This window comes from Clupea harengus, chromosome 14, assembly GCF_900700415.2.
Source record: "Clupea harengus chromosome 14, Ch_v2.0.2, whole genome shotgun sequence".
Taxonomy (NCBI): domain Eukaryota; kingdom Metazoa; phylum Chordata; class Actinopteri; order Clupeiformes; family Clupeidae; genus Clupea; species Clupea harengus.
In genome coordinates, this window is record NC_045165.1 from 7,658,771 (window position 1) to 7,671,600 (window position 12,830).

The following is a 12,830-nucleotide window of genomic DNA, read 5'->3' on the forward strand; positions in this document are numbered from 1 at the left end:
TTTTATAACACTTCTCACACATTCTCCTTCTCAAACATGTAGGCCAGAGTCATAGTCTCTGAGAATGCCTTTATGACTGTTCCAATTTAGGACTTGATATAGTTTATCAATTGAAGATGAGCTTTACACAAAATAACAATTGAAACCACTTTACTATTGACGACAATGTAATCTCTACTAGACCTTCCTGATTACATTCATTACCAACCAATAAACTCACAGTATGTAGAGATCTCAAGCAGTACTCTCCCAGCGTCTCCCAGCATCTCTCCTCTATCAAACTGGGTGGTGGGTTGGGGAAGAGCCTATTAGGACCTATTAAGAATTTAACATAATTACTTTTTTTTGTCTGCCATTTGGATTACACCTTTCAAGCACTCTCTAACGTCGACCGAATCTAGCGAGTTGTTGTGTTGGTGCAGCTTCATTATGGTGGATAATTATCCATCAGTAATTGCACCACAGTGCACAAAATCTCTCCGTCTCTCTGACACCCAATTACCCATTAATGCTGCCTCCTCTAAAGCCCGTCTAATTACAAATTCATGCAGACAATCACACTGGCTGAGAGAGGCAGTGAAACAACACTGAGAAACGGCACTCAGGCTAATAACAACAGTAGTGACTCTGTTGGTATGATTCTACGCCTACAGCACACATGGTTTAATCAGTTAATGAGGACGTCTGTTTTACCATGTAGAGGGAAAAAAGTAGAGGGAAGTAAACAATATATCTCTCGCTGCTTGAACCCATTTTGGCACCCTGAACATTAGTGTTCTACCGCAAGGTGTTGTTCCAATGGCCCCCTTCCGCCCCTTCCCTATTAACCCTTGACCATCACAAACATAATACATCAACCGACTGGACTGTGTGAATGCCATACAATGAGCCCTTAGACCTCAGCTGACAGCGGCTTGTGGAAGTAATTTCGGTTCTTGAGAAACACACCGGAATCTTGACCAGTGTGGTTCCCTTTTTCACTCAGCTTGACAAAACAAGTTAGGCCAGAGTAATCATTAGCCAGAGAATCCACAGGCATGACCCGTAGGTGAATGGATGATTGGGAGGCCCCAGTGGAATGGTCCTGAGGTATGTTTGTTATGGCATGATTCCCATGGGATTTCAGATCAAACGCATAGACCTGAAACTTACTGAACACTAGTTTTGGACATTTGTTGTCCTGAGGTTTTTTTACTAGGTTTAGTTTTCAGCTTGGAGTTTTCCTCTCTGTAGCTGAATTTCAAGGTGCCACCACACATATCACACGTGCCATCACAAGCCTCAACCTGCAGTTTTACTTCAATAGTTTCCCCATATAAATGGCAGACATGAAAGAATGCGTTAACAGAAATTACACAAATATGTGACTTTTCGTCTTGTTTCTGAAGGTGTGGAAGTGAATGTCCCATTGGTCAGTCCTGTGTAGAATATCAGTATTATATATAAGTATTTCTCTACCTGTCCTCTGTGCCGTTGGTCAGGGGGGGATAAAGGGCTTACTGTTCCATCACAGCTCCAACCCCAACAACACCCAGCAGAAACAGATAATCTGCAATCAGGTGTACATCTCTCTCCCTATCTCTCCCTCCCTCCATCTCTCTCTCTCTCTCTCTCTCTCTCTCTCTCTCTCTCTCTCTCTCTCTCTCTCTCTCTCTTTCTGTCTCTCCCTCTCTCTCCCTCCCTCCATCTCCATCTCTCTCTTTCTCTCTCTCCCTCCCTCCATCTCTCTCTCTCTCTCTCTCTCTCTCTCTCTCTTTCTCTCTCTCTCCCTCCCTCCATCTCCATCTCTCTCTTTCTCTCTCTCCCTCCCTCCCTCCATCTCTCTCTCTCTCTCTCTCTCTCTCTCTCTCTCTCTCTCTCTCTCTCTCTACGCGGCTCTATATTTAGAGAGATGACTGAAAGTGTGATTTATGCCGTGTTATGCTCTCTGACCTCAGGGCGGGACAGGGGAATCACCTTGCTTGGCCTTGACTCACCAGACTGTTAGTAAACGCTGCAACCTCAATAGCTTGTTGTCAATGTGTTGGATTGAGCTAAAAGGCTGAACCCCTTTGGCCATCCCTGGAGCATCTGACAACGCGGAATGTAAAGGCAACTTATAAAGTAACTATAACCACATAAACCTAACCTGATGGTACAAGATCACTGTATGTTGTAGTATGGGCCTTAAATACAGTAATGCCCTTGCCCAGCAATCACAAGTAGTTTTATCCCTCCAAGACACACAGAACCTGTGTCAATGCTGTGTAAACACACAGAACCTGTGTCAATGCAGACACAAAGGAACACCCGCCTGGGCCCAATCAGTTCGTGTTTAGATCAGTGTGAATTAACTGAACCTTTTCCCACTTAACGCTTGAGTGCTCGTGTTTTGTGTTCAATCATTTCTAGCATGTTCTGGATGCATACAGTGAATACAGTTTGCTGGTGCACTGTGGGGGTGAGTGGGGGGGGGGGGGAGGACAAAGACTCCCCTTGAGACTCATTCAGACCGAGAGCAGCTTCAGGGATCACTATAGGCATACACAGCCAGTGCGTCCCAAGTGCTGAGGCTTTTGTGAGCTGAAGTGGCGTCATTGCCTGAAATTGAAAATTGTCAGGTTGGTTAGAGATAGGGCCACATAATACCATTGTCCTAGAGCATCGCCCCAGTGCACTGTCCTTTAGTGAGGTCACTGTGTGCAGTGAGCTCAGAGTTGGTGTGGCGTGAAGTGGCCAGATCAAATAGTGATCCGTCACGTCACGAGTACGGCAATTAATCACGCGGCCACCACCCAGAGAAGTAAACAGGCCGCGGTGATGTCAGAGCTCAGGGGGGAGAAACGATTTCAGAGCATTGTGAAAGCGTTGAGAACTCAAGGTTGTGCCTGCTCGGACTCCCCAGTGTGGAGAGTGGCTTTCCTTCTTTGGTGTATGCGGAGGCAGAGAGCGCGATTGGAAATCAGAGTATTCCTGGAGGAGGGCCTAGGAAGGGACCACGAAGAGGAAGGAAAATCAACAGGAAATGGCTTCTGCTTTCTGGACAATTGTGGCCAGTGATGATAAGAAAAGGTGTTTCCCCTGCTTAGGGGGTGCCGGCTTGACCAGACCGTATTCTGCATTGTGACAGTGGAGAAACGGGAGGGGTAATATAGTAGCAAAAGGGTATTATTAGTACCCTCACTTAAAGGAAATGACCTCACAGTTAAGGCTATAAGGATGAGGCAAAATAGGCTTTGGAATGTCGTTAAGGATAAGGAATGTTGGAAGACGCTGAATGGCTTGTTGTGATGAACACATGTACATACACAGTCCATCCCTTACATTTGCTGTTGACCGAGAAACATTCAGCATCTATTCTCTCTATACTTATAACTGCTTAAGAGAACCCCCAGAGGACCTCCGCAGATCAGATGAAATCACAGCAGATTGGATTTGATATTCAGGACAAGGGCCTACTGGGAAGGGATTGAGAGAGTTGACAAGCTCAACCCCAGGAGCTACACACAACCCCCCCTGTCCCTTCAGCGCTCACAGTAGGGAGGCCTGGGGAAGTAGCTCGCTCCAAAGTACACAATGACTGAACTCTGAGAAAAGATGGAAGTGTTCACGCAGTCATGGTTTGTGTTTGTGTACTTTATCTAATCTTGTTTTCGCTTCCTCTTGTTGCTCTTTCTCATGTTTGGTCCTCTTCCTCCTCTGCTCCTGAATCCAGCGGAGAAAGTGGCATCCCTGGGAAAGGACTGGCACAAGCTCTGCCTGAAGTGTGAGCGCTGTAACAAGATCCTGACAGCAGGGGGCCACGCTGAGGTAAGTCAGAGCAGCAGAGGCACCAACATTTACCAGTGTATTATTACAATCCTCACAAAACAAAATCTGAAAATGAATTCATGTACCTGCTTGATCCTGCTGACATGAACAAATGCAGCACAATTAGACAGGATCCTCTTTTGTCACCGTTAGGCGCCACTGCAGGAACTTGCGGATCATTTTAGGGGTGCCGGCAAGAACAAGCATTTTTAAAACCAGCGAGATTTACCAGAGGTTACATGGTGACGGCAAACAGGAAAAATAAATAATAGCTTGTTGAGGTTACAATCACTGAATGAACACAAGCAAAACGTCATCTGAAATATATAAGCTTTAATTAATCATAGTTGTGCTTGTATATCCATTTATCAAGTTATTACAGCTGCCATGAAGCCATTTAATAGAGTGTTAGCAACTTTATATCAAAATTAAATTGTTGACTTGACCTTGAGGTAATCCTAAAGTTATCTAAAAAATCTCTGGTTTAATGGTCTAATGTTCCTGTAACGTTCCTAATGTTCATGTTCATCATTATTTTATTGTGCTTGGAATTGATGATGCGATCAAAGAGCAAAATATTAGGCTACGTCACTTGTAGGTTTGTAGTCCCTGCACCGCAATGAAAACAGAAAGGCTGAAAGGGCCGATTAGGTGTTGTTCCTGTAAACGTTTGCGCCACCTGGGAAGTGCCCCGAGTTCCTGCAGTGGAAAAGCGCCTCTTCACACTGCCTGATACGGCCTCTGACTGGCTTCTTGTGTACCTTTACAACGGTGAAAACAAAGCATATTCGTTGAAGCATCTAAAACAAAGCATAAAACTGAGCTCGGCCTCTATGTGACCCCAATAATCTTAATCGAATCATCATCAAACTCCTCTGGAGTACAGCTTCAGAGCGTGGATCTCCACTGATTGCTAGTAGCCTAGTTTCTCAAACAAACATTAAGACTGCTGGAGGACAACAGATAATCCCTAGGAAACCAGTCCTTTACATACCAGCAGTGATGGTTTGATGTGTCATATGAATGTGGCCAGATATACATTTACATGTAGTCATTTAGCAGACACCTTTATCCAAACTGCCTTTCAGTACAGTACAGTACAGATATACATTTCCCTCAGTATGTGAGCTCTCCTGTCTCAGCACTTTGCTCTACTACTGGAGCTACTTCAGGAACATTACATCATGGAAAATGAGTCCCTACAATGGAGTGAGCAAACGGGACTAGCTCCAGAGTTGACTCGGGCAGTCCGTGGGATTGGTGGTGTTGGCTCTATTGTGCTCGTTGCCGTCTCATAGGGACGCTCCCCGAGCGAACAGAGACTGTGTATTGATATAATGACACATTGTGTGTCCATCAGTCCTGGGGCTCGGAGCTCAGGGCAAGCGTGGTGCCTTTATTTGAAGAATTAATCGCCAGGCACCACCCCTCGTGCCATATGGCACATGGCACTGTAACTGGGGCATGGCAAGCGCACAGGCACACACTGTGTGTGTGTGTGCCATTTTGTTATTATATTGGACAGACACAATCGTGAACACAAAGGAGCCCTCTTTAGCCATCCAACACAAAGCATTAATTTGAGCACAAGCTTCTCGGGGAGCAGAAGAATCTTTATTCAATCATCGTTTAACTGTGTTAGAGTGCAGTTTGACATGTTTGTCCCTTGTTCAATCAGATCTTTTTTCATTTGGATCCCGTTGGTAGATGCTTTCAGGGAGATATTGATTTTTGAAACACACATAGCGCACATGGGTCCGTGTTATATTTCTAGGGTCAATTTCACCCCCGGCGCAACTAGTTGAAATACAATTGGGAGAACAGAGTATCATGTAAATAACTTTTTTTTTTTTTCATCACGAGAGGGCACACACACATTAATGCAGCTTGATGGAGCTCACATAAGGGGTTTATGTAACACAGAGACACTTGTTTTTATGGTCATAGAGGCAACACGATTTAAGAAGGCACGACCTGAATATGGTTCAGTTCATAGTAGCGTCCTGGACCTGCACTCTTCTCAATGTGGTGACCGCTGTGTGTGTGTGTGTGTGTGTGTGTGTGTGTGTGTGTGTATACACACACAGGCTTGGTTGAGCTCTGAAGGCCTTCAGAAAGACCAGATGGAGGCCCTGTTTGGACGGATCAGCCTGTGGTGCTCCACAGAACAGCCAAAATTCACCCGACCCCCAAACGCACACACACACACACTTCATCTCTGATCTCTGTTTAGGCGGGGGGGTACAAAATCCTAAGATCATCCTGGTGACCCTGTTCTGTCGCGAGGAACCTCAGTGCTGCATGCATCTGCTTTGAGGGAGGAGGGGGGGGGAGGAGGGGGGAGGGGGAAGAGGAGGAGGGGGATGAGGGGGAAGGTTTGGTGAAGGGACTAATCATATGTGTGTACTGTATGTGGGGGCTGTATGGAAAGGGAGACGCTGGGAACTGAGTGGGCTGGGAGATCTAATCCCCACTGCTCTTAATAGAGCCAGCACACCCCCCCTACACACGCTTGCATAAGCCTCACTGGTACAAGAGTATAAGATAAAGCAGGAAAGCCAGTGCATCAGCTCCCAGCTTTCAGTGCATGCTGGCTGAAGGGACTAAAACTCGACTCAGAGACGCCCTCAGCTTTGGATGGATTGTACCTTCACTGACCACAGGGGAGCTGGAGGAGATGAAGCAGGCAGCAATGAAATGGAAACTGCCTGTGTGTGTGTGTGTGTGTGTGCGGGTGAATGTGTGTGTGCATGCTGGCGTGTGTGTGTGCGCATGTGTGTGTCCGTGTGTGCGTGGGATGATTGAGGAGGTTGCGGGGTAATCTAATCCTTTGTACAACGGAGGCGTCCTGACGGCAGGAATGGCATCAGACTCTAGTCAGGAGGTTCTCATCAGGCTGTATCTGCTGATGTGGTTAGGCCTCTGTTACATGCTCTCCCATTGTTCTGCATCCACTCTCAGGCCTCCTCTGGTTTCCTGTAGCCCTTTGATGCAAGATGCTGCTAATGTCACAGCCACACACACACACACACACACACACACACACACACACACACACAGAGAGAGACCACTAACATCAGCTAATCTGGTAGCTAATCTGTTACATGTTTGTCATTTGAGGCGATTTTTCCAGCATGTTCTGTGTCTTGGCAAGAGGCCTCCACATCCCCCTATTGTGCTGGCACTGGGTGTTATCGCGAGTGGCACCCTGTTCCTTCGGCATCCCCTGACGCTCACTGCCCACTGTGCATGAGCAGCTTGGACGGGTGACTTGGTTGTTGTGCCACTACGGGGGGGTGCGAGTTGGAAGAGTGTTATCTAACATGGATGGTCCAAATACATGGGCACAGTGTTAAGTAGATGAGCAGTCTTTGGAAATTCAGCATCGTTGCTTTGATTTGTTTGAGACGTTATGCAGGCTGACCAGTGCCCTGGGAGGTCAACACGTTGAATTGACTGGTATTGTGAGTGCATGGTATGGTAGAAGAAGAATGATGGCCCCGTGACTCAAACCACATCATTATCGCATGTGCAGTAAGCTGTTGCTGGAGGTCTTACTGTAGGACATTGTGTAGCTTCTCTGTCCTGTCCTCCATTACGGTACTTAATCTCCTTTCTCCCATCCACAGCATGATGGAATGCCATACTGCCACAAGCCATGCTATGCTGCTCTCTTCGGACCAAAAGGTGAGGACCCACATACACATATGTACCTTTGTAGTATGTGGACCACCATATTGTGTGTGTGTGTGTGTGTGTGTGTGTGTGTGTGTGTGTGTGTGTGTGTGTGTGTGTGTGTATGCGCACGTGTGCACGCTCCCTCATGTGTGTTTCCTTCAGTTCTCCTGACTGACTTGCTTATATAACCATATGTAAGCACCTATGTAGGCATAATGGATATCAAACACTACAGTCTCCCCCCCCCCCCCCCTCCCATGACATGTTGTATCCTTGGCTTTCCCATCTGAGCTGTGACTTTTCACTTGCCATGCACAGGGCTGCCATCTACTGGGTGTGCAGTAGACTCAGTGGATCACTACAACAAACAGCACCGTGCCAATTGGGCCTCGCGGCGGGCCCCTGTCATTTGACACACTTACAGCACAGCATGGAGCCTCTGGAGTGCTCTTACGAATAATCTGTCATTGTCAGCAAAGTCACCATTAGAGCTGAACCCCTTTTTCAAGCACAGCATGGACACAATTAAAAGCTGGCCCACTTTTTCAGCGCTGCTTGGCTGCCTGTGTGTTCAGCTGCAGTGTACGCTGTTTTCCAGCAAATTCATAGAAGGCAGGACTCCATTCCAGTAGATGAGGAACAGATGGGGAAGTGCATCACAGCAGCCATCTTCTCTCCTATCTTCATGTTCTTCACAGGGCATAAATATGGAGGATGTGCGAGGTATTCAGTGGAGACAGCTCTGTTAAGTGTGTGTGTGTGTGTGTGTGTGTGTGTTTGTGTGTGTGCGTGTGCGTGTGTGTGTGTCTGATCTTCTAGGTGTGAACATTGGCGGGGCTGGCTCCTATGTGTATGACACTCCAGTCAACAACAGCTCTGCTCCTGCCCCGGCCCGCGTGAGCGCCCCCAAACCAGAAGACAAACCGGCCTCCGTCCCGCCCAAGGGCCCCTCCAAAGGTACACTGACCACAAGCTTACCCTGGTGGGGGTGTTATTATTGTTAGTATGGGTCGTATTGGTATTAGACTATCATTGAAGTGCTCCCATACAGTGACTGAGTGAGTACAGCAGAGGTTCTTAACAGGGATGGGGTGAAGGGAGTTAATGACATCAGACAGGTTCTAGTGGATAGTTTAGTTGTTTAGTTGTAAACGTCGAGCAGAGCAAACCTCCAGAGTACAGCAGAGGTTCTTAAGTGAGTTACTGGCTTCAGACAGGGCCAGTGGGTGAGTACAGGAGAGGTTCTTAAGGGAGTTACTGGCTTCAGACAGCGCCGGTGGGTGTGAGCAAGAGAACTGTGGAGTTGAACCGAGTGACCGCCAGGGATTCTAGGGCTGGTCAGACACAGTCATTTCTCATGTCCACTTCTGGTCCAAAGGTCATCCAACTTCCTGTCCATCTGTGTGTGTGGGAGGGCGGGGGGGGAGAGAGACACAGAATTAAGAGCAAGCAAGCGAGTGCAGGAGATGGCATGTTTGATATGTTTTGTTTATTCTTTGTTCATTTCTTTTTCTTTTGATTGTGTAAGGAATGTTCCATTTTCTCCTCTCTTTCTGTAGCTGGCAGTGTCACTACCTTTGCTGGGGAGGCCAACCTTTGCCCCAGGTGCAATAAGAAGGTTTACTTTGGTGAGTTTCTCAAACAAAACTCTTCCTCCGCCTTGAGATCTTCATATTGAAAAGGAGGGCTTGGGGTCTGTCGTGGTTGTTGTATTTCTTACGCGTGTGTCTGTGTCTGTGTGTGTGTGTGTGTGTGTGTGTGTGTGTGTGTGTGTGCAGCGGAGAAGGTGACCTCGCTGGGGAAAGACTGGCATCGGCCATGCCTGCGCTGTGAGAGGTGCAGTAAGACGCTGGCTCCTGGAAGCCATGCAGAGGTAAGAGACAGAGAGAAGATGGAGAGAATAAAAGGAAAAGAGTTTGGATGGGTCGAAAAGAGATGAGGAACATGATGTATTGAATGAACGCTAATATTCTGTTAATGTTTTACAGCATGACGGTCAGCCCTACTGTCACAAACCCTGCTACGCTACGCTGTTTGGCCCCAAAGGTATGACAGGATCTGCGTCTTATGCACTTACCAGTAGAGGGAGCTCTTGCTTCTCTTAATGCATCCATCGGCCTGATCTGGCCTTCTACTCAGATGTAACCACTTGCATAAACAATCATTCACAGTAATTTCCATACCATTCCAGTCCATTTGTCTTCGTGCTTATGTGCTCCCTAAACTATTTGTCATGCATCCTAATAACAACATACGTGAATTTTATTTACAGATGTGTATTGATGGTGTGTGTCTGTGTATGTGTGTTGGGGATGTCTGCCTCCCTCCCTGCCTGCCTGCCTGCTTGTCTGACTGTCTGTCTGTTTATTCATTTAAACCCCATGTTCCTCACAGTTAGTGCAAGCTTTCGGGAAGGTTTGTAGGAGACCGGATTCCTGGCTCTACAGTTCTCCTCATGTTAACATAGGCTGCTGGACACACAAACAGCCCACTCATTAGTGCTGTAGAATCCCTTTAGGTTAAGCACAGCAGACGACACCATGTGATGTATATAAAACGCACGTGCATTCATGTTTGTCCGCAGGCGTGAACACTGGAGGCGTGGGCAGCTACATCTACGAGAAGGAGCCAAGCACAGCGACCCAGCCCTGAGTCTGCTCCTGTGTGACCCTCTCACCGCGCTCACCGCCCTCCCTCTCGGCCAGCACAGCCAATGACGCTCCACCTTAAAAAAACAAAAAAAAACATAAACAAAACCCCTACTTCCTCAAAGGCCTCCAATCAGCGCTGAGTTTCAGCACCTAACCCTAGCTAGCCACTCAGAACTCTTCTCCCACCCCTTGGTGGTCTCACAGACTCACATCCCCCTGTATGTTCCCCCTCACCTTGACATAGGTGACATAGACGCTGGAGCTGCTTCTCGGTACCAGTCTAAGCTGTTGGCCGCCCTAGACAAACAGCTCCTCGTGAGTACACGGAGCTCGCCTGATGTTACAGAGGGTCTTGTAGCCTACTTTGTGTCGCTAATCTCTCAGAATAAACCTCTTCACCTGGCACACTGACCTGATAAAATCGGGAGTTTCTGCGACAAGAGTGCATAAAGAAGGGGGTGGCAGTATTGCGGTAAAAGTACCGCCTAGTGTTAGAACCCTCAGGTGTTTAAATTTATATTCCTAGCTAAGTACATGCTTTTGGTTCCGTTCTGCTCTTAGTGTAAACATTACGTTAGAATGACATCTTTCCCATTGACTCCTTTTATGTCCTCTTCGCTCTAGGAGAAGCCACTTGGGCAGGGCCTTGTATGGGACTGATTTCTGTCAAACACAGCCATCCACACTGCATGTTGGTCTTAGATCATTACTGTAGATCCATACTGGGGTCTATATGCATGTATGTGAACACGTGTACATGAAGTGACACATGAGCTTGTGAAATAGTTAGACTGGATAAGACATCAAGATGGATGGTGTTTGTTTTCTTGATAGGGCAATCTGCCTCCTTCTGCTAGAGTTGGAGGAATGACTAACCGCCCTCCATTCCATAGTTAAACCAAACAGAGCACAGAAGATACTGAAACCGCTAAAGACAAAGCATTCTCGCTGAATGAATGTGCATTCGTTTGTGATAGTTTATGACGACCATGGCAATAATCTGTTGTTTTGTAAAGAAAGCTCTGAAAGGTAAATCTATGTGTTGCTATCTTTTTAATTCCCCCCATTAAAGTGTACGTACAGAACTGCTTGGGTCTCTGTGGTCGACTTTGTTTGTTTGTTTGCTTCAGTTATAGTTCAGTTCAGTTATAAACCAGAGATTGAAACGTGGTCAAATAACCGATGCGTTTCCATTCACCTGTTCAGGACAAGCTGTTTTCAAATGTACACACATTAACACTTCCACACAAAGTGGAAAGGTAAGTACTGTTTCTTTTGCAATGTTAACCTTGCAGATAAATCTCTCACTGTATGCCGATGAAAAATAGCTTTTATTTGGAGCAATCCATCTGTTTAATCAAAATGTGTTTTTATTTAATGACATCCGCATCCATGGAAATCCAACTCTCTTTCTGGAGCATTCCAAGCTTAATGCTCAACCTTATGTCCTCACCATGGTTACAAGAACTCCCCATTCTCAGACAAAAACAAATTAGTGTCTGACATTCAAAAGCCTCCCTCGTGCCTCAGCCTCTTTTGCCTTTTGTCCTCGCCACACCCCACGCTCACAGACCAGCCAAGGAACAGATTTAAACCCATAGCCATTTTAACCCACCCCAAATGGGCAATTAGACTCTGACCCTCTGGGACATGCAAAGTACTGTTAGATGGGTCACAGTGTTGCATGGAGGGAAGCCCCCTGCAGTAGAAGTTTTGATCTGGAAATCATCAGTACATACATCTACCACGAAACATTCATCTCTCTCTCTCTCTCTCTCTCTCTCTCTCTCTTACATCTGTAAAAATACACAAAGGCTCAATATTAAGTCTGGATAAACAACAATTAGCATGAGCAATGTCGTTGTGAGTGATTGCATGCCTTCGTGTTGAAAAAAAAGTTATGTAAACGATAAAAAAAAAAAAATATGGTCTCACAGAGTGCACTGTATCCTTTTATTACACACCCTGTGTTGCCATAGAGAGGAAACTGAATAATGATAATTTACTCTAAAGATAGAAATGCAAAAGTTCATGTAAATATACAGCTGACCACAGGTAGTTGAGGTTGACCAGAATGATATGGGTGGGTGTGTGTGTGAATGCCACTCCTACGTTATCTCCACAGAAGTGCTGGTGACACACTTGAGTGTTTAGCAAGCCTTTGGTGCACTTTCACCCTGACATCACCACACTGCGGCTGGAATGCCATAAACACGTCGCTCCAGAGGAGCGGCACCCTGCAGCCACAGTACTTGTTCAACTGAATTAGCTTCAGGTGTTAATGTTTGTTATTGTTGCAAAAAAAAAAACACGAGCCAAACATAACTAGGCAGGAATACTTTGTGACTGAGGAAGACAGCTGTGGAGAACAATGTAAAGTGGAAAGCCCCGTCAGCTTGAAGGTAAGATGAGTGATGGGAACTGTACTGTAAAGTGTGATGGGAAGTTGATCGATATGACGTAATGGCCATAGAGAGAGGGGCGAGCGACTGAAACGGCTGATTCAACACCCACCATTCACTGTTCCCAGTGAACCTCACTGAAACTAGTGGGGAATGCTACTGTATGTGAGGGTGTCACAGAACATGAGAGTCAGGCCCTCTGTCACAGCCTCTGGGCCCCTGACCTTCCATGGTCTACTGGGTGATACTTCCCCAGGCCCTACCCCCAGGAACAATCTGGTTGCCTGGATACAGAAACTTGCCGTAGCTC

At 46.6% G+C, this 12,830-nt stretch overlaps 1 protein-coding gene across 2 annotated transcripts in view; it reads left to right on the forward strand.

Moving 5' to 3' along the window:
* The window catches only part of crip2 (cysteine-rich protein 2), a 32,394-nt gene extending 21,188 nt beyond the window's left edge, over nucleotides 1-11,206 (forward strand). For both annotated transcript variants that reach the window (XM_031580931.2, XM_031580932.2), the window contains exons 2-8: nucleotides 3,695-3,789; nucleotides 7,419-7,476; nucleotides 8,287-8,424; nucleotides 9,027-9,095; nucleotides 9,246-9,340; nucleotides 9,456-9,513; nucleotides 10,052-11,206. In XM_031580931.2, coding sequence (XP_031436791.1) covers nucleotides 3,695-3,789; nucleotides 7,419-7,476; nucleotides 8,287-8,424; nucleotides 9,027-9,095; nucleotides 9,246-9,340; nucleotides 9,456-9,513; nucleotides 10,052-10,119 — 581 coding nt within the window. In that variant the 3' untranslated portion in view covers nucleotides 10,120-11,206. The remainder of the gene's footprint in view (nucleotides 1-3,694; nucleotides 3,790-7,418; nucleotides 7,477-8,286; nucleotides 8,425-9,026; nucleotides 9,096-9,245; nucleotides 9,341-9,455; nucleotides 9,514-10,051) is intronic.
* Nucleotides 11,207-12,830: the final 1,624 nt, after the last annotated feature.